At 42.3% G+C, this 20,099-nt stretch overlaps 1 protein-coding gene across 3 annotated transcripts in view; it reads right to left on the bottom strand.

Annotated features, from left to right (window-relative positions):
- Window positions 1-6,947: 6,947 nt before the first annotated feature.
- The window catches only part of Astn1 (astrotactin 1), a 321,092-nt gene continuing 307,940 nt past the window's right edge, over window positions 6,948-20,099 (bottom strand). For all 3 annotated transcript variants that reach the window (XM_060364528.1, XM_060364526.1, XM_060364527.1), the window contains exons 22-23: window positions 13,850-14,033; window positions 6,948-9,693 (exon numbers count right to left, since the gene is read on the bottom strand). In XM_060364528.1, coding sequence (XP_060220511.1) covers window positions 9,456-9,693; window positions 13,850-14,033 — 422 coding nt within the window. In that variant the 3' untranslated portion in view covers window positions 6,948-9,455. The remainder of the gene's footprint in view (window positions 9,694-13,849; window positions 14,034-20,099) is intronic.

Below are 20,099 nucleotides of genomic sequence, written 5' to 3'. Positions count from 1 at the left end.
TCAAGTCAGAACAGGTCCAAACTCAGTGAAACCAGAGACATGAGGAGTTCTAGACTTCCCTATTTTCAATAAATACCTATCACCAAGAAACTTGACAATGCTGCATTATTGGTCCTTCTCCACGCAGTAATGCACGGGGATAAAGACCTAGGGGTAACAGGAAGTCATAAAGGTATGAAGATTATTGCATTTGGTTCTTTTGGCAGATTCCAAGTTTTGCTGCTTGTAAAGTAGTGTGTCTCCTCCCATCCTTCCTAAACAAAACCAAACAAAAAACAAAAGACTCAGTCCAATCAAATCTCACATTCAGTTTAGTTCTTTCTCATCACATAGAACAAATATAGAAGGAAAGAATATACACATACATACATACATACATGCATACACACACTAATATGTGTGTGTGTGAACTCATGGCAGCATTGCAGACTGATATGCTTATCAGCCCTATTGCATTGGAAAAGTAACTTATGAATTCTAAGTGTTCTCATATGTAAAATATAGACAGTTGTGGTTACATGTTTGTAGTGTTGTTGGAAGAATGAGACAAGAGAAAAATGCTTCTGTGGTGCTGATAAATTGATAGGTGATGAAATAATACTAGCTACATCTAAACATAAGACTAAAAGATGCTTTATGTATTTAGAGATAATACACACACACACACACACAGGCATCCACACACACATGAACGCATGCAACAATGGCTAAATAAAAAAAGGTCATGAAATGGAAAGAGAACCAGAGTGGGGTAAACAGAAAGTTTTGGAGTGACGGAGGAAATGTTGTAATTATATTATAATCTTAAAAATTATTTTTTAAAAAGATGCTTTTTGCAATATGCTAAAACTTCTTTCAAGAAAGCTCAATGTCAACATTGGAACAGGACCTTTGGCACATAAAAAGGATACATAATGTGAAATTGGAACATATTTTCTTGCTGCCCAACCATGTTGTCAAAAGAAGTCACCCGGGGAAATTTTGAACCACTTTGAAGTCTAGAAAACACTGATGGGGGCCCCAGAACACCAACATTATTGAACATCTGGCATGCTTCCAGCGTTGTACCAAGTACCTTCAAAGGTGTTGTCTCGTGCAATCTTCAAGATGCTGATAGCAGTTAATAAGCTATAGTGTCTTGATTCATTCTTTCAGACTCCGTAATGCCGTTGTTGAAATGCTGCAGGCTTTGATTCCTTTTTGATAGTCAATCACAGGTTAGGTTTTATTCAATGGGTACCCTAGGGGAACACTGGAAGGAAGAGGAGGGAATTCGACTGGCCTGGCCTGTCAGTCAGCTTATCTCACCAATGGCTCCTTACGTGGCAGAAGCAGTATGTTCTGTCCCTGTTACCTGGGTTCTTAATAAATCATCCTCATCACTCTCGAGAGTAGTTTAAGCACTAATAAATTGCCTTTCTTCCTTAAGGGGCTCTGGTTTCTGAAATATCCACACCCTCCCTTGGTTTCTAGCCTAATGGACAGTGCTGTTTCCTGTAGTTACTATGGCTACTCGTTGTCTCTCATAGTCCTGCTTTGCTCCTCTGTCTCTCATATTTTAACCAGTTCCTTACACTAAATTCTTACTGTTGAGACCTAAGCCTGAGTTTAACTGATGTATTGCTCAAGTAGCAAAAATGGAGGCTTTGAAATGCTGTGCTTTGTGATATTTATGATAGTAAAACCCTACTTTTATATGCCTTAACATTCAGTTTTAGAAATGAAAGTGACATTTCAAAACACATAAGTAGAATTCTGAGGCTTTCATCATGTACCAGCGAGACCAAAAGATTTCAGAAGTGAATTATTTGCTCTGATTCTATTTCCATTATCAAAGAACAATGAAATTGTGTTTACTTTAGCTTTGTCAGGAGAGATTTACCAAATATGTGTATTTACTATTTTACATACTCTTTGCCTATTCTGTTCCTATAATTAGGGTAGGTAATCACATGTCTTCTGAGTCATGATCTCTATACTCTTTTCAGGGATAAATAGATTTTACTTTTCTTGACCAGGAACTAATATTCATAATCTGAATGCTCTTCAATCAGACTGATCAGGAGGCAGTTCACATGCCCAATCAATCTCTTGATCAAATTCATCACTGAACTAAAAACTTCTTCTTTATTCCTGCAATCAGTTTTAGAGTTTAAGTAAATCTAAACTCTTTTGTCATCAAAACTCAACCTTCAAGGTAGTCTCCGAGAACATAAGCACTTTCAGAAGTCATATGTCAAATACTATGTAAATAATTCTTACAATAACATATGTGATAGTTAAGACCCAGAAAAGGAAACAGAAATGGTCATAGGTCATTTCAGAGAGGATGTTTGAAATATGACAACAACCAGAAAGGCGGGACTACTGGAAAGGAAATGCAAGGGTTGTAAGACAACCTTAAGTATGGCAATGTCCAGAGATGTTCCTACTTTGCAGGCACAGGAGACACATGGAAGATATAGAGGCCACCTAAGAGCTGGAGACACCATCCAGGGTAGAGGAAGGGGGAAGCATCACAGCTTGTTGCCCCTGCCTGTCCTCTAAACTTCGGAAAGTATATCCCATGTTCCAGTGGAGGCCAGATGATAAGAGAGTCCAGAACTATCATTATTAAGAGTCCATTCTGTGTGATGAAGAACATAGCAATGGTTTCAAAAGAGATTTATTGGCTGTTGAGGGCACATGGGACTTGTCTGACCTTGGTTTCATCCGTATGAAAAAGCTGAGTCCTGGGATACCACAAGGACATGGTTTGAGGTGGTTTCCTGTCTGGTGGGCAAGTCAGAGAACAGTGTGTGACTCTTTGGACAACAGCCTCAGGGTCTCTTGACATTTTAATCATTCAAAACAAAGGAACTAGCCCTTCTTATTAGGCACAGAGTAAAACTAGGCTTTTCTTCCTAGGAAAGGTAGTAAGGAACGAATTACACTAATTTGTACCCCATGTGGGTGAGTATATCATAGACGCTAACAAAAGTCAGTTTGGGTAAAGAAATGTGATGTCAAAACCTGTCTATCTGTAAGGGAATCAGCTAATTGCAGCATGCATGTTGCAAAACCCCTGAAAAAAAAAGTAAAAATATGTTTTTTCCCCCTCAATTTGGATTAGCACAGACACAAACCAAGTCCCAGATTCCCCAAGTGAACCAAGAGTAATTTCTATACAATGTTGAGGCTTTAGTTGAAATGGAACTACTAATTAATTGTTTCAAAAGAAATAGTAATACTGTTGGAGATCATGATGGAAACAGTGTTGCTAGCTGAGTTTATCAAAATCAGGACTGGATTCCAGGTCTGTCTTAGTCCCTGCTTTGCTGAAAGTGTTTATACCCTGAGTTTTTATCCACGTATTGACAGGACTCTGGATGCATGAGAAAAAAACGAGCCCAAAAAGATCTACAAAGGTAAATACAGAGCTTGAATAATAATTCTGTAGCTTTGTGAAAGAAAAAATAAATAAAAGGAAGCAAAACAAGAAGTGAGAATATGCTTAGACTGTTAAAATAGGCTATGACTCTTGAAAGTTTTTCTTTTAAATCTTGACACACTTTCATACATACATATATTCATTCATTCATGCATACATTCATATAATGAAAAATATATATATATATAATGGGGTTTTAACCATTTCATTCTCCATTCCTTTTTCTCATCCCCTTGCATCTCCCACCTTTGTTCTTCCTAATAAGAAGCCCCTCCTACCCTCATGTCTTTGTTTAGCGTGTGATCCAGTGAGTCTAATAAGAGTTGCTTGCATGTGTGTAGATGTGTGAGAGGTTATTTACTAGAAGCTTATCATCACTTCATCAGTAAAGAAAATGGCTGCCTGGCAATCATCAATGAAGCTGTCAATAGACTCTCACAGGAGAGTGAGGCCACATGGAAGCCCTGACCATCTACAATGAAATGTTGATGGGTGCTCTAGACAGTCACTACTGTATGGGGTTCACAAGTGAGTGAGGGAAGCAGAGGCTGCCGCTGTCATGAACTTGGTTGCCTGCTCTTTGATCACTGGCTCCCGGGTGATGCAGCCTTGCCAGGCCATGGAGGGAGAAGATCCAGGCAGTCCTGATGAAACTTGATAAGTTATGGGCAGATGGCAGAGGAGGAGAACTCCCCTTTTCAGTGGACTAGGGAAAGAGGATAGGGGAAAGAGGGAGGGAGGGTTGGAGTGGGAGGAGTTGAGAGAGGGGGCTTTAATTGGATATATAATGAATAAATTGCAAAAAAATAAGAATAATAAAAAAGAAAAAAAACATATCAAAACTCTCCCAACATGCTGCCACCATGACCCAAGTCCCAGCGGTCTCTGCAAGCTGCCCTTACCGTCTCTCATCTATGACTGTGCTTTTGGCTGTTACTCATCATCACTTCAACAGAAGTTGGTGTTCCTAGGCATAGGTAGGGACACTAGTCTTTTTTTTTTTTTTCCAATAGGATAGTTGTATTGATTCTTCGGGAGTGTCACAGCATGTATACACATTTCCCAGTCCTTCCATGTCTGCTCCCACTCTTGTGACCTCCCCCTTCAAAAATAAAATTATAAAGATAAAAGTAAAATAAAACAAAGTCCAATTTGTATTATCTATATGCTCTGTCAGGAGCATGGTCAAATTCTCAGCTGCCTGCACCTTTAAAAGAACTGAGTCGTTCTCCTCCCTCATCCCAACAGAAGCTATCAATTGTCAAGAGCTAACTTCAGGATCTTTATCACACTTTTAAGAGTTCTCTACAATGGTTTCTTGTTTAGGCTGCAACTTTTGGGGAGATGGATGTGAGGGTGAGGGTAGGGGTTGTCACAAAAGCCTTCCATGTCACTCTTTCTTGACTGTATGTCTGTAATCATCAATATCACTGCAAAACTAGCTCCCTTGCTCTTCACTCTCAGCAGGAGCATGGATCATGGACTTCTACATGGTTTCTGGTGACAGAACAGACCATGAACATGGCCCCTGGCTGCAGTAACAGACTAACAGACCCAGACAAGACCCTCAGAGGCAGCCCAGAACACAGGCATCATTATAGCTTCAGGTGACAGTGCAGGCTACTCAGATCAAGATGGCCCCCAACCTCACAGCAGCATGGCCCCCTGACATCAACATGTCTTTAGGCTGCAACTCAAACCATGGACATACCAACATTCATGTGGCTTTTGGTGGCAGGTGGTAATACATGTCACAGACATCAGCACAAACCCCAGCCTCAGTTGGACCATGGGCCTAGACATGGTCGTCAGTGGTGGTAGGGGGACTAGCCTTAAGGTTATCAGACTGCTTCATTCGTGTGTTCACAGTAGAATTGCCCTATAGGGAATCTGTGGACCAAGAGCTAAGATACACCTTCCCATCACAGAGTTAAAGGAAGGGGTGGCAGGCTTGGATTTCTTCCATTTAAAAATATTTATTTTTATTTTATGTGTAAGAATGTTTTACCTTCATATATGTATACATGCATGTGGTGCCTGCAGAGGCCAAAAGAGAGTGTCAAATCCCCTGAAACTGGAGTTCTGGATGCCTTGTGAGCTGCTATGTGGATGGGGAAGCTGAATCTAGGTTCTCTATGAGACTTGCAAGCATGCTTCCCTGCTAAACCATCCTCTACCTCCAACTCTTAGATTTCTTACATGAAGACCGAATGCCCCAAGCATATCAGCTCCAGAGCAAGACAAAACTCAAAGCCTTTTTGACTCTGATGTAGAAGTCACAAACTGTCACTTCCATCATAAACTATTGATCAAAACAGCCATAAACCTGTGCAGACTGGAGGGGAGAAGCAGAGAAACACACTTTTAGTTGGAAGAGGTGTGGAAGAGTTTGTAGCCAAAATGCAAAAATGCAGTGCTGCCACAGCCTGTGTCTTCTTTTAATCATCCCTGCCTGGGCAGAGCCTAAGGCTTTGATCATTGCTTTTCAGAGGATATATTAAGCCCAGACTCTTAACCTTTGATTATTGATGAATTTAAAGTGAATCATGTTTTGGTGGCAGACAAAAAACATCTAGAGTTTTTTTTTTTTTTCCCCACATTGTACAGTGAAAAAAAAAAAAAAAAAGCCATGTTGGGTTATTCACCAGGAGACATTTCATAACATCCAGCTAATCCCAAAGGCCTTTTTGCAAAGCACAGGAATGGATTAGGGATAGCCTTTGGCAACACTTTTCTTAGATGTACAAAGTCTGAACTTCAGCTCCTCTTCTCCCATTTTGTGCTTTGTATCAATCTACTTTCTTCTTGTGGTAATGTGTTCATTGTGGAAGGCCATGCTTGACAGGTCAAGCTTGCATCTCTCTGTGGCTGGAATACAGTGGATATGATGCAAAGTTGGTCCACTTACTGCTTACTTGGAGGAAAGAATAAAAGACAAAAATCACTGCCAAATAAAAAGGTAGGTAGAAACCAACTTTTGTTTCTAGTTAAGATGCTGACTTCAAAGCCTAGGTATTTGGAACCAAAATTATAACATTTAAAAATTTAATTCACCAGTGGGTCACTGTGATCACTCAGTTTATGAGGAGACGCGAGGTAATATCCACACACTCAACACTTACTGGCAGCTTTCTTTATTATTTAGTCGATTACTTCATTTCTCATAATCGTACAATAATTCTCTTAAACAACACTGGTATAGTTGAAGTTGGTCATATTATATTGTCCCTTCCTTCTACAGTAGTGGAGTGTTTTTCACAATTAATTTTAATAGAACATTTGACTATCAAGGAGTGCAGTTAATTAAAAAGAACAAATGGACCAAACTTCAAGAGAAACAATTGCACATTCAGTTAAGGGTCTGATGCTATACAGTAGTTTGTGTACATTCAAGATGAAACACGGAGGTCTCAGCTGGACTCAGAACTGGAAGGGTTTAGGTGGACTGAAGTGGCTCCCTTAAGACCTGTTTGGCAGCTTGGAAATGAGGTTTAATACTGGCTCAATTGCATTAGCCTTTCTAGACAGTTCCTTCAGGCAAGAACTGAAAATTATTGGCAGGGTGTGATTTGTATCTCTCTGAGAGTAAAAGTCCTCCAGCCGCACGTATAACCATCTCAAGACTACCCCTAACCCAATTATGTTGGACTTTTTAACGCAAAAGTCCATTGCACCAGTCATAGGGTTTGTGTATGTAGAGCTTGGGAGTGAGGGTGTGTATATAGGCACACACATCTGAAGAGAAGAGAACCCAAGAGCACAATGAATGAATAAGGCAGTCAAGGAGAAGGGGAGGGAGGGGAAGGTGGATGATAAAGGATACATGTAGGAGATGAGATAGCTTCAGAGAACAAGGCATAAAGGTGGCAGAGAGTATGCCTGGAGTAAAATCAAAATGGGGCAGGGGTGCGAAAGAGAGTAGTGATTTAACAACGTTCCCTGTCTTCCCTCCTGAGCCCGCAAGGAAAAAGAACAGCAGTAAGGGATGCAACTGGCCCATAGCATCCTCTTCTCTGGCAATGGTGAAGAACTTGCCTTTGGATGCACTTTTACTGAAGTCCCTACATTGGCCACAGGGGAAACAGCCAAGTTTCAGTTGTGTTTTGTTCTAAAAGTTAGGGAATCTGTGAGGCAAAAAAGTATAAGGTAAGTTTTTCCAGTATTTCTCTGGAAAGAAGCAAGAAGAGGAATAAGACCAGCCTGCAATTTAATCTCCTCCCTACCCATCCATGGGGAAGCCAGTGTGTGGCAGTGCGGAAGGCACCAAATGTGCCCTGACTCCAAAAGCTGTTGGTGTACTTTGGCTCCTTGTCTTTTTGTTACACTGGGGAGCATCTATGCATGATTCCTTAGATAGGTGAAGTTCTCTGGGAAGGTTCCCTGTGGAGCTTAGAGCTTCAATAGTTGTGTGCTTTAGGCAACATAGTGTGGTTAAACTCCTGTGCTCTAGAGACAGTGAGCTCATCCTGCAGGGCATATAGTGAATCAGAGGCCTGGGGAAAGATGAATTACCTCCCTGCCTTGGTTTTTCTCATCCCTCACTAAAAGGTGGATAAGAAGAGAACTTTCAGAATTCAGTCGTTTATAGTAGTGTGCATCACATGGCAGAGTCAATGTTGTCTGTCATTAGTTCTAATTGGAAAACATGAATAAGGTTCAGCGACTGAGTCACAGAGTCTTCCAGACCTGTGTCATGTGTTTCCACATGACGAGTTCCAGCCAGGCCAACCTGGCTGAATGTACATTGGGTCATTGCTAGTCAACCTAGTCCCATGAGGTTGTTTCTGAAAGGCTAGCCTTCCCGTTAGTTCGGTCACCACATCATTCTTGGGCAGTGAGTGCAAACGGAGCCCTAGTCCTTATGTGCCATCACCAGATGTTCTGGTCTACCCAGAGGCTCTGCTGCTTGTCAGTAACTGGCAGAGTCAGGGGTGGGGGGCAGGCAGTGACAATGACAGAACTCTGCTGACTTTCATCAGAGAAAGGACTGCCAACATTTACAATATAATTAAGAAAATTTAGTAAGGGGAGTGTGGACAGAAATGCTGTTGAGATTGATAATATCTTTAGTTTATTGAAACACTGACAAGAAAGACTCTCTTTCCTGTGTTGGACTAACTATCAATTAAGTTCTTTCTGTCCAGTAAAAGAGAGCCAGTCCAAGCAGAATCAAGGCTCTTAGATCTCTGATGGTAGTCTAGGAGTGTACAAATATTTTAAAACAAACTCCACTTATTTCCTGCACTGGGGCTTGCTAAGTAGTCTTGCAGGGAGCCCCTCTCTGGAGCTACATTTGACAGGTGACGACTCACTGCTTCTCAAAGGTCATGTTGTCTAGGAAAAAGAATAGAAATCTACCAGAAATTATAGTCCTGGTTTAACACAGGGGAGGGAAGACCTAAACTCTATAAGGCCCAATGGACCTATAACAGAATCACCTGTGAGGTGTGGAGATAGTAACAGGAGAGCCTGGGAGAAAACCTGTGAGAAAAAGACATGGGTTACTTCATTATCTTCTTCGGTGCATGCCTTGGCTCCCAGCATTCTGGTGCTTCCTAAGAAATGCCTGAGCTGGGGCATGAGGCAAGTGGAACTTCATGTAATCACTTCTGTCCCCAGAACCCATTAAACAGAAGTCCCTGCACCTTCAGCCTTTCATAGGAAGCAGGATGGAGCTCTTGAGCATCCTGATACACTTCTTGAAGGAAAAAAAATGAATGAAACAAATGAATGTCAAAGTGAGTTTCAAGATAATCTTGTAAGGCAAAGAAAAGAAAAACAAACAGACAAACAAAACAGTGCTGCATGAAGCTACTGGCTGGCGGGTTGACTGGTCATGCAGGTGGAGATTATCACACTGGACAAGTCCTGCAGGGAGCAAGGGTCATTCTCTTCCTGGTTTAGAAGGTACCTGTGGAGCTTTGGATGTTCCATTAAAAAAATGTCTAGAAATCCACAAACCAACCCTGATGTCCCCCTCTTCTCTCCTGCTTTATTTTGGCAGCTATTCCCTGGCCCCATGGTGCTAGATGTCTTTGCTGTCTCCATAGTCATTATAGGGGACACTCAAGGTCTGTTCCTCACATGTCTTCCTGAGGTCCCGGCTGAGCTCTGACCAGTCCAGTCCGTAGGGCTTGATTTCGCTGTAGCGGCAGCCCAGGTATTTGAGCGAACCACGCCTCAAGCTTATCTTGGGCTCCTGAAGGAGTCCATTGCACCAGCTGCTCAGATCTCCAAGCTGGGAAAGGATGAGACCCGCTTTCCTACAGATCAAACAGAAAGGAATACTTCTGTCAGAAAACAAACAGTCAGAAAAAGGAGAGCTAAAAAAAAAAAAATCACTGTCAGAGACAGACTCTGGGTTTCAAGAGAGTAGAACTGACCATTCTATGTTTTCCACTTAACACAGGTGATCCTTCATGTGTGTCTGCCCAAGGAATGAATGAATGAATGAGGGTATGACACAGATATGCAAAGGGGTGCAGGCACACAGACACACACACACACACACACACACACACACACACACACACACACGAGGTACCAAATGCAGCCAGAAAAAAAAAAAAAGCAAAAATGAGAAAACAAATAACTAATGTTTTACTGGTAATATAAAACTTTTTAAATCATGGGGGCAGCCGTTTTGAAAGAAATCAAATCGATGTTCTACAAAGCCAGTCATTTATCACCGTTAAATGACAAGAGATGTGCTCGCCTGGGTATTTCTCCTTTCAAGACTATTTTTGAATTGATATAAAACAGTCAATAGAGTGAAATGGAAGGGGTATCTGATGTAACCAATTATGCCTGTGCTGAGGAAATCATAGCACAGTAAGCCTGAGGACAGTAGGGTTCTGACTCACACAGACACGGGAGCACACTTTGGACAGAGCAGACCCCCAGGTACACGCAGCACCTAATTAACCTCCAGGGGAGCTGAAACACATGCTGCAGGTCTTCATCTGCTTCATGAAACCACAAGGCCATCGCCATTGCTACTAAACTTCAGTTGAAAAAACAAGCAAAGGAGTGTATAAGATGGGCAACCGAGCCATTGAGAACCCCTGCAAGCTGAAGGGGAGGAGAAAAACGGTTGCCTCAGAACCACACACATTTGAAAAGACAGACTCGTCAGCATGTGGGAGCCTCTGGCACACAGCCTGGTCAGCTGGCTAACATGGGGATGAGTGCTGGTGCTAGAGATAAAGGGTACCTGAAAGCCAATTTTCATACCTTCCTGGCTTTCTCTCTAAGTTCTAAGGACAAGGGATTCCCCCTCTTGGTTGTATTTCTTTTCAATTCTTCAAAGATGTAAGAATCCAGGGCACCATGGTGATGATTCTCCTATTGGAGGCTCATGCAAGGCTCAGAACGCTGTGTTAAAAGCTTGTTAAATAGAACCCCTTGCAGTATTTATGAACTGTAAGCTAGTAAACTTCTCCTGTGAAGAATTCTCTTGTTTCTGCTTTAATCAACAATTCCTGACAAAAATGGGATGTTTTTCTGTACCTTGTTTATAATAAACATTTCAAAGAAGAATAACTACTTTTGTTTAACTCCTCTTCATCCGGGCAGCAAGTATGCCATGTGTGTGTGTGTGTGTGTGTGTGTGTGTGTTGGGGGTTGAGATCACTGGATTCCTAGGATGACAGGAGAAAGGAGGGTGAAGCTGTTGTTGAAGGAAAGATTTTGAGCATCAAGCAGCAAAGTCAAGAGGCTGAGAGCAGTGTGAGGTCACTGAAGGGACATTATTTCTTCAATCATGGTAGGTTAGAGGAACTCAAACACTCTTCCTGCCAGACTAAATGCCCTCTCAGAAGAATGATCAGTGCCTTCCCTATCTGCTTCTGTAGTTTGGTCAGGCAGGTTTTCTGACACCATTTAGGACGCTAGTGGCTCTTTCTTCTTAATCCTTCCATTGTGTCCTATCATTAGCCAGCCTTCTGAGGAGTTGAAAGGGGCAGGGGTGGTGAGAAGGAATGAGGCCAACATCTCATCATCTTGCAGAGACAGACAGAGCACAACCCAGTAGCCTTTCAAAAGAGCCAATTGAATTAGTATATGGAGTCTTTGTCGCTGTTTTCATTGCTTACTTATTGTTCTTTAAATCATAATTACTTTGGGTCTGCCCTTGACCATCTCAGAGTCAACAGCCTTCTTTGTGAGCAATGGGGCAACACTGTTGTCCTTGGATGGTTTGCAACCTCAGCTCGGTCTGGAGGCCTCCACAGGTTTTAATGGAATTGGGTCTAGCAGAATTATGGGAATCCTTTCTGTTTGCTAACAGGAAGCGTGCACCCGCAGACCCATTTTATTCATTCTCACGATTAACCCCAAAGTGAATTGATGTCCCTCAAGGCGACGGACTTTTCCTTTCCTGTGGCTCTCCCTGAGATCCACGACATTAAAAACGAAGACTTTGTTTTCAATGGACTAATGGAATAACACAATGTTTTCTACTATGTATTTGTGAAAAGCCAGTATTACCCACGAGAGAGCCCCTGGGAGGAGAGTCCAGAGAGGAGGGTGCCCCAATCAACAGTGGGCTTTGCTTCATAGCGACATCCCCATTTCCTCCCCTGCTCACTTTCTGTATTAACCAATTTTTTCTTCTGAGTCTCAAGTCACAAAAGAGAAATTTTAAAGATTCTAATGCCCTTAGCAGTAACAATGAAATATGCAATGTTAGTGCTATTCAAATTGTGGCATTTCTGCTCCCTAAGGAAGAATTGTGCATGTATACTCAATAAATCTCAGATAAAAGAAGGAAAGGAAGGAAAAGAGGGGAGCGAGAAACAGAGGGGAAATGAAAGCATGGAAGAAAGAGAGATAGTTAGAGAAAAGTATATCAAGTGTGAGCAACAATTTAGCCAGGGTTAAAGACGGGGTACAGAGGAGAACGGACAATCCTTAATGTTTAGCTACTCTCTAAGCAAGGATTTATGTCTTTAAAATACTAAGACAAGACAGATTAACTGACCCTTACATATTTCCCTTAGATCCAGAGCAGTAAGTCTGTCATTCCTTATGAGTTACAGGTAAAACTTACAGAATGTAGCAAAATCCTGCTACATTTTATTCCAGGAAGAATACCCTGAATTTTATACTTCCTTCAAAAAGTAATAAAGTAGAGCTTGGAGAGAAGCTCACTCAGCAAAGTGCCTGGCATGCAGACACAAACACAATTCCCAGAAATCAAGGCAAAAGCAAGCGCGGTGGGGCAGGATGTTCTTGTGAGCCCAGATCTGTAGAAGTGGAGACAGGCAGAGCAATGCCCGGGGGTGACCTCTGGCCTTCACCCACAACCCACATGTGTGTATCGACACACTTGCATACTTATATATTCACACACACACACACACACACACACACACACACACACACACACGAGAAGGAAATACATAGGAAATGCCCTGAACAACAGTCTGTGAAAATTTATAACTGTGGAGGTGACTGTCCCCTCAGGTGTCAGATGAATGAATGAGGTGAAATGAGTTTTGGGGAACACTGCTTTACCTGTTGACTGAAGTCTAAGAACCGTTTAAGAGCTGGTGGTAGGGCATGGCCAGGGTACCATAGTACCTATCCCCCTCGTTTTCCCTCTTCTCCCTCTCTTCCACACTCCTTTCCCTGCTCCTCCACCCCGCTATCTCCCTCTGTCCTCTACCTTCCGCTCTGCCCTATCCTCCCTTTTCTTTTCTTTCCTCTTCTTCTTCCACTTTCTTCTCCACATTCTCGTGTCCCTACTTTCATTTTTCACGAGTTCTTGAATAATTGATGGTGCTAAATTTCATGCAAACCACCTGTTTATCATGTCTAAGAATTCCAAAATTTCTAGAAAAGCTTACTTTCTGAAGGTAACAATACTTGGTCATAAGAAATAGTATAAATGGGAAGGGATATCTCTCCATACTCCTCACTCCCTACTTTCCAGGAACTCTATCTGGGATCAGCAATCTAAAATAAGTGTGTATTGTGTACTGGGAAGTGACAAGCTTGGTTCCAGGGTAAGTAGGTGAAGAGCATGCCATCTTAATGGTGGCCTCATCAGTGATACTCTCTTGAAAGAGCATCCAAAAATCCACGTAACATAGGGAACATTCATGTACGCTTTCAGGATGATCTCCTTAACAAGACTCCTAATTTTCTTTCACAAGACTGAGCATTCATTACCTGGAAATTTAGCATTTGGAGTTTTGTATTGGTGCAATTAAGATCAGGAGCAAAAGCTTATTTTCAGGAAGTGAATACATGACTCCACTGCTTGAGAAGAGCTTATTCCAAACCATTCTGCATGGCCTGGGCTGTGTAAAACACGGGGACTAGTTCTCTGAGCATCTAAGATGTTTCAGAGAAACTGCAATTTCCATGAAACAGACACAAGACTCCATAGAGTGTTTATAAGAGATTGCACAGTACCTGGGTCCTAATTCATCTTCACACCGCCAGGTGAACTCCCCAAAACTTTCATAGTGTTGATTATAGTGGTAGAGGACTCGGTGCAAAGTGGGGGAACCCAGATCCAGAAGGGTGTTGTAGGCAGTCTGCTGCTCCTTCCCGCTGGTGTAGCCATTGAAGAGATTGTAGATCTTGTCTGCTATTTCTGAGGAAGGAAGAAACAGCAAGTCCAGTTGTGCTTTGAGAAATGCATTATTAGGGGATTTCAACTCCTTGCAGATATTCTAAAGAGTGTGCAGAGGATTTTAACTCAGAACACAACACAGATGCTCTAGAAAAAGATCACATCCAAAGACCTTCTTTGGATGTGTGTGATCCAGCTGGAATACAGACACACCTTTGATCCCAGGAGACAGAGGGAAGCAGGCCTCTGAGTTCAAGGCCAGCCTGGTATAGATCAAGTTTCAGGTAAAGAAAAGCTTAGGTCTAGGCTTGGTGGAAACACCCTTAATCCCAGCACCTAGAAGACAGAGGCATGCAACTCTGAGTTCTTTGCAGAAAGTTTGGTTGAGTCGGTGAATTCAGAGGCAATGCAGTGGTGCTGAGTTTGTGGCAGTTCAGTTCATAGAATTCAGGTTTACTGGGAGAGTTTTACAGAGACAGGTTGAAGAGAGAACAAGCTAGACACAGGTATAGAGGGAGTGAGTCAGAGAATGAGGAGCCAAAAGATTAGAACAGATTTCAAGAGTTAGTTTGAGACCAGGCAGAGCAATTCAGAGGCCAAGAGAGGTTTGACCCGGAACACCTGAGTTGAACCAGCCAGCCATAGCATAGAAAAAACTAGAAAGGGCGAGCTTATTCAGCAGCAAATCTCAGAGACTGAACATTCTAGGCCTAGATTAGATTGTGTGGAGGCTTGGCGCTTCCCCGGACAAGGGCTATATTAGCAGACAGGGGCAGTAAGCCTAGGAGACAACAATTATGTCAGGCAATTAAAAGTTCCTTTTAAAAGAGTGCACCAACACCAATCTAGATGGTGCGGGCTACTGACATGTAAGGCATGTGAGATACAAGACCAATGTGTTTTTCCTAGAACCATGATGAACGTCACAGACTAAGACAAGAACAAGAGCAAGGACTCAGTCAAGAGACATGGCAGGGAGAAGAGGGACGAGGCTGCAGACGCTGTGAAACAGGGTCCTATTTACGACAAGGCATGTTATGGGTAAGTAAATACACAAATCAATAACTGTTGCTTGTTATCATGACCAGTGTTATGAAAGGCACACAGATGTGTGAGTTACACGGCTGGCAACACCATAGATGTGTTTACATCAGGGTCATAAGCCTGTGAGAACGCGCTCTGTCTTAACATCGTGATTGCTACAGCATTTCTGCGCACAGGAAGTCTGCAGCTCCATCATACTCGCGTGGGATCACTGTGGCATATGATCTGTAGATATGATCTGTTACTGATCAAATTATCATCACATAGCACTCAGCCATACGTATGTGTGTATGCGCACCTATTTATATGTGCCAAGAAATAAATACTTATGTGCGCATGATGTTATTTTAAAACACTGTCGCTGAGGTGTGAGCGTGATTGGTGTATTTCCCTCTACCTCTGTGCCACTGTGTTTCAGTTTTCTCTTTAATAAATAAAATGCCTTTGACTAATACACCTCTAAGGTCGATTTCAGCTGCGATACTTTTTGTCTTTCTGAGGTTTACGAAAAAATACATAACCCGAGGCAAAAGCTCATATATTCGTGCTTGAATGGAAAGTGAATTCCCAGAGAGCTAGGGCTGGGGATAAAGACCAATGAGGCAAGAAATGAGAATAAATATAAAGGATTATATTAGGAAGCTGAAACACCTTCATGAGAACCGGGATGCTACATTTTACAGGAGAGGATATATAAAGTTCCTGCATCACAACTGGGCCATGCAGTGGGAGAAACAAAGACTTTATTTATGTTCAGCTCCCACTAAAGATTGGTCCAAGTTTGCTCCCATGACACACTGACAACCTTATATGGGTAGGTAGTATGTACCTGGCTACTAAGTGGTCCTCTGGAAAGCATCAGAGAGACCCAAGGCCACAGGGGGCAGGGATGAAGTGAGGCACCACCAGGATACCTCTGAGAAAAGTCTATGAGAAAAATCTGGAGAGGTGATGAGTTTGGAAAACAGAACCATGTAGGCCCGATGTAAAGGTAAGCATGAGAATCTGTGTATTTCCAGAAACTGAAGCCAGAATTTTATGCAATCCCAAATGAGTAATCATTCAGTTTAATTTATATCTGTGATGTTTCTGCCTCAAAGGTTTCCATGGCTAAGACTGAGTTTGGTGACATGGTAAAGCAGTAACAGTTTTGTATGGCCTTCCATTTTTTTCCTTTCATTTCATAACTCAAGGAACGTTATCACTACATGTTACTATCATTGTAACTATCAAAAAAGAGATGCTTTTCCATGATTTCCTAAACATCTGGGAGCTAAGGTCCAGTAAGCAGGTTGAGCAATGAGTTCCCTTGGATGTGTTAATATAGGGAATGAAAGAACTCAGTTCTTAGGCAGGAGAGTCAGAAGTGTGCCTACTTGACCTCTTTCATTGGTCAACCATAGCATGAGAGTCCTGTGCTAATGCCAAGTGAATTTAGAGATATTGGTAAACGATAGATTGACCCAAGGATTTGTGGGTAGGATGCATATAACTTCTACGGATTGTCGGCCTCCGCATCACACTGATTGATGTGGTGACAGGAGTCATGCCTTACTTTCTTGGGATCCTCAGATAAAACAACTAACCAGCAATCGTTAGCTGAGCGAATAGCACTCTTAGCTTTGAGTGTAGCTTGAGTCCCTTTTCTAGCAGGGGTTCTAAGTGATCCCTCTCCAAGCTGGTTAACACTGACTCTGGAAACAAAACGTACACACAACACATTTATTTGCATGCAGTGCGCATGACTTTCCTTCTGAAGCACATTTAGGTTTTTAGGTTGTTAAAATTCTCAGGTAGGTTCTCCTCTCCTTTCTGATCTTAGTCTGTCAGTTCACATCAAAAGTGGCTGTATTGTCCTCTACTATGGCCTGGTAAGGCTGCTCCCCCCCAGGGGGAGGTGATCAAAGAGCAGGCCAATCAGATTATGTCAGAGGCAGTCCCTCTTCACATTACTATGGAACCCAATTGGACTCTGAACTGCCCTGGGCTACATCTGTGCAGGGGTTCTGGGTTATCTCCATGAATAGTCCTTGGTTGGAGTATGAGTCTCTTGGAAGTTCCCTGTGTTCAAATTTTCTTGTTCTGTTGCTCTCCTTGTGGAGACCCTGTCCTCTCCAGTTCTTACTATTTCCCAGTTCTTACCTAAAATTCCGTTCACCTGCCCAACATTAGTGGACTTGGGGAGTGGCATGCAAGCAGAGGGAGGAGGGAGGGGGGGATTGGGAGGGGAGGAAGGAGGGGCTTATGGGGGGATGCAGAATGAATAAAGTGTAATTGATGAAAAATTAAAAAAAAAAGAAAAGGGGTAAATAAAGCCTAATAAACTAAAAAAAAAAAAAGAAGTTGTAAAGATGTAAACAACTGAATGCCTTAGCATAAAAAAAAAATTCTCAGGTAGCTAAAATGAGGGTTTTGTTTGTTTGTTTAGAAAAAGAAGACAACAATTTAGAAACTGAAGTCCCATGATATCTCTAGTTATTATTAAAAGTTTTTTTTTCATTTAATAAGCTAATAACTTTACATCCAAACACCCCTCTCTGCAGATATAGGCATAGCTCTCTTTGACAAATAAGATTAAGAGACAGACAAGGCTACCAACGCGAGGTCACATAGTTAGCGTGGGCTGCTGTGAAGGTTCTAAACTGTTTGCCATTGCCCCTTTGCACTGATGCTCAGTCACTGGCTGCATTTAAATAGTTTATGGTGTAAGAGGCAGAATCTTGGGATTCTAGCTCCAATACTGGGGGCCTATCTTTTCTGGAGTTAGGACAGGAAGAAACAGAGGGCCAGTTTTGAGGTCTGGTTTGGACTGATCTTGGCAGGCAGAGGGTGTTTTGCTAAGACAAGAACCGCCAGGGAAGAAAAACCATTGGTGCTCAGACTGCAGCTTAGAATTCCTCTCTGACTGATTCACTGACTCCAAATCATGTTTCTTGCAATGAGAGATAATGTGTCAGATTCCAGGTTCTACTTGTAGTGGTCTCTGTTGAGAAATGGCCCTGGCAGAGCTGTTGATTCTTGTTGCATGCTCTGCTACATGACAGTCGGTTTTAGCTGACCAAGCCAACATCTGCATCCTGTGGGCAAAACCAAGTTCCATCCCAACTCTGCTAAAACCAAGATGATCTAACTGAAGGGTACGATTACAAGCCTGTCAACAAACGGGATCTTCTACTCAGAAAAACTTGTGCTTCGGCTCTGAGAGCATGACCATATCTGGCTCCTCCTATCTCTACTGAGAGAACTGAGGCTTCTTGCTTCATTAGCTTTTAGAGCTTCCCAAGAATGCACCAGCTCAGAGGAAGAAGGTGTTTTAAATGATTATTTTTACATAGCTCTGATATTCACTGAAGTCTTTGGTTATCCACAACAAACTCAAGTCCTCCCTCTCTTTTATAAACTTGAGTTAGGAACAAGTGAAGTGCAGGTGAAAAGATGGCAAGGAGCCTGTCAACATAGCCAAAACTGGGAGGCTGAGTTAGTAGAAGAGATCAGAGATCTCTCAGACGATGGGATAAATTAACAAGGCTGGGCTGAAGCCATTGGACTCAAAGGTATGGTTAAGAGCAGGCATCAGAGTTTCAGATAGACTCAGGCTCTTGTGTATTGGCCTTGAACACATTATTTAACTCTTTGGGTCTTAGTTTTCCTGTCCGTCTAATGATGGTTAGTCATATGCACTTCTCAAGATTACACGAGAATAAAAGTTTTATTCAATGCAAATCTTTAATTTAGTATAACGTCTGCCCACGGTAACTTTATACTTACTCATTGATATAATACAATTGTTAGTCAATGCTTAATGGCTCCTGAAATGTGTCTATGCTTGGGCACCACATCACTGAGAGAAACTGACAGAAATCCTCATTTGTGTTTGCAGTGTAGTGATGGGAGATAGTAAAGTGAGCAATGAAACATTTTTTGTTTTGTTCTGCTTTGAGACAGACATTTTTTGTTTTGTTCTGCTTTGCATCGTCTTGGCTGGCCTGGACTGAATTTGTAGACCAGGCTAGCCTCAAACTCACAGCAATCCACCTGGCTCTGCCTCCCTGAGTGCTGGGATTACAGGCGTGTGCTGCACCTGGCAGGTAAATTTTCTTATTCCCTAGTAATTGCTGCTTTTTTTTTTTTTAAATCTCAGTCAGGAACAGCTATAAACATCTGCAGCTTTCCTTGATGATCTAGACAAGAGACCCTAATTCATCACTTAGTATTTCTTGGGATCCACCTACAACCTCAGCCCCACACAAGGTGAACCATGTCAATTGGCCTGGTATCTTTGTCTTACCCATATGACAAGGTCCCTTTTTCTCCCTCCAGCTCTGGATATGCTTCCCCTGAGTTGCCCTGTGCTCACACCATTATCAGCGATTCTCACCTGAGAAACACCAACATTACATACACAGCTACTGTTTCTCACTGGAGTGTCCGATTTAGAGCCTGAGAACATCCATTTCTGACAAGCTCCTGGGTAATGCGGATAGTGTAGATCTCGGTACCTCATTTTTAAGACCGTTGCTATACACTAACCCATTCTCTTAAACTTCTTATTATTTTTCTCTGGGGCCAAAGATATCACAGGCAACAACTCTCCCTTTGTCAGTGACTCGGGTACACACTCTCCCTTCCCTCCTTATCTTTTTGCTTTCTGAAGCATTCTCTGGGACATATGGATCCTTCTTCCATGTCCTTGAAGACAATGGTTCTTAGCCCCACACAGTCAACCTGAAGCTATTCCTCCCTTATATATATTTTAAGATGCCTTCATTTTTCAAAACTCTCCTAGTTTACATTTCCTCCCTCTCATTCCCTGACCACTCCCTTACATCCACTGAAGAACCTTGCTTCTGGTTCACCTCTGGGCCACTTCCATGGTGAGCTGGTTTGCCCCTTGTGCAAGAGGCCCCTTTAAGATATACAGCTGCCAATTACTGTCCCTGTCCTTTTCTACCTGAGATCCACAATGACTAACATTAGATTTCTTCTCTTATTCCCTTCTACCACCTCTCTGCAAGCCCATGCTTCTGGAAATTTGCAGGGCAA

Source organism: Meriones unguiculatus, chromosome 11, assembly GCF_030254825.1.
Source record: "Meriones unguiculatus strain TT.TT164.6M chromosome 11, Bangor_MerUng_6.1, whole genome shotgun sequence".
Lineage (NCBI taxonomy): Eukaryota > Metazoa > Chordata > Mammalia > Rodentia > Muridae > Meriones > Meriones unguiculatus.
The sequence above is the reverse complement of the archived record's forward strand: the minus strand, read 5'-3'. Positions and strand labels throughout refer to the sequence as shown.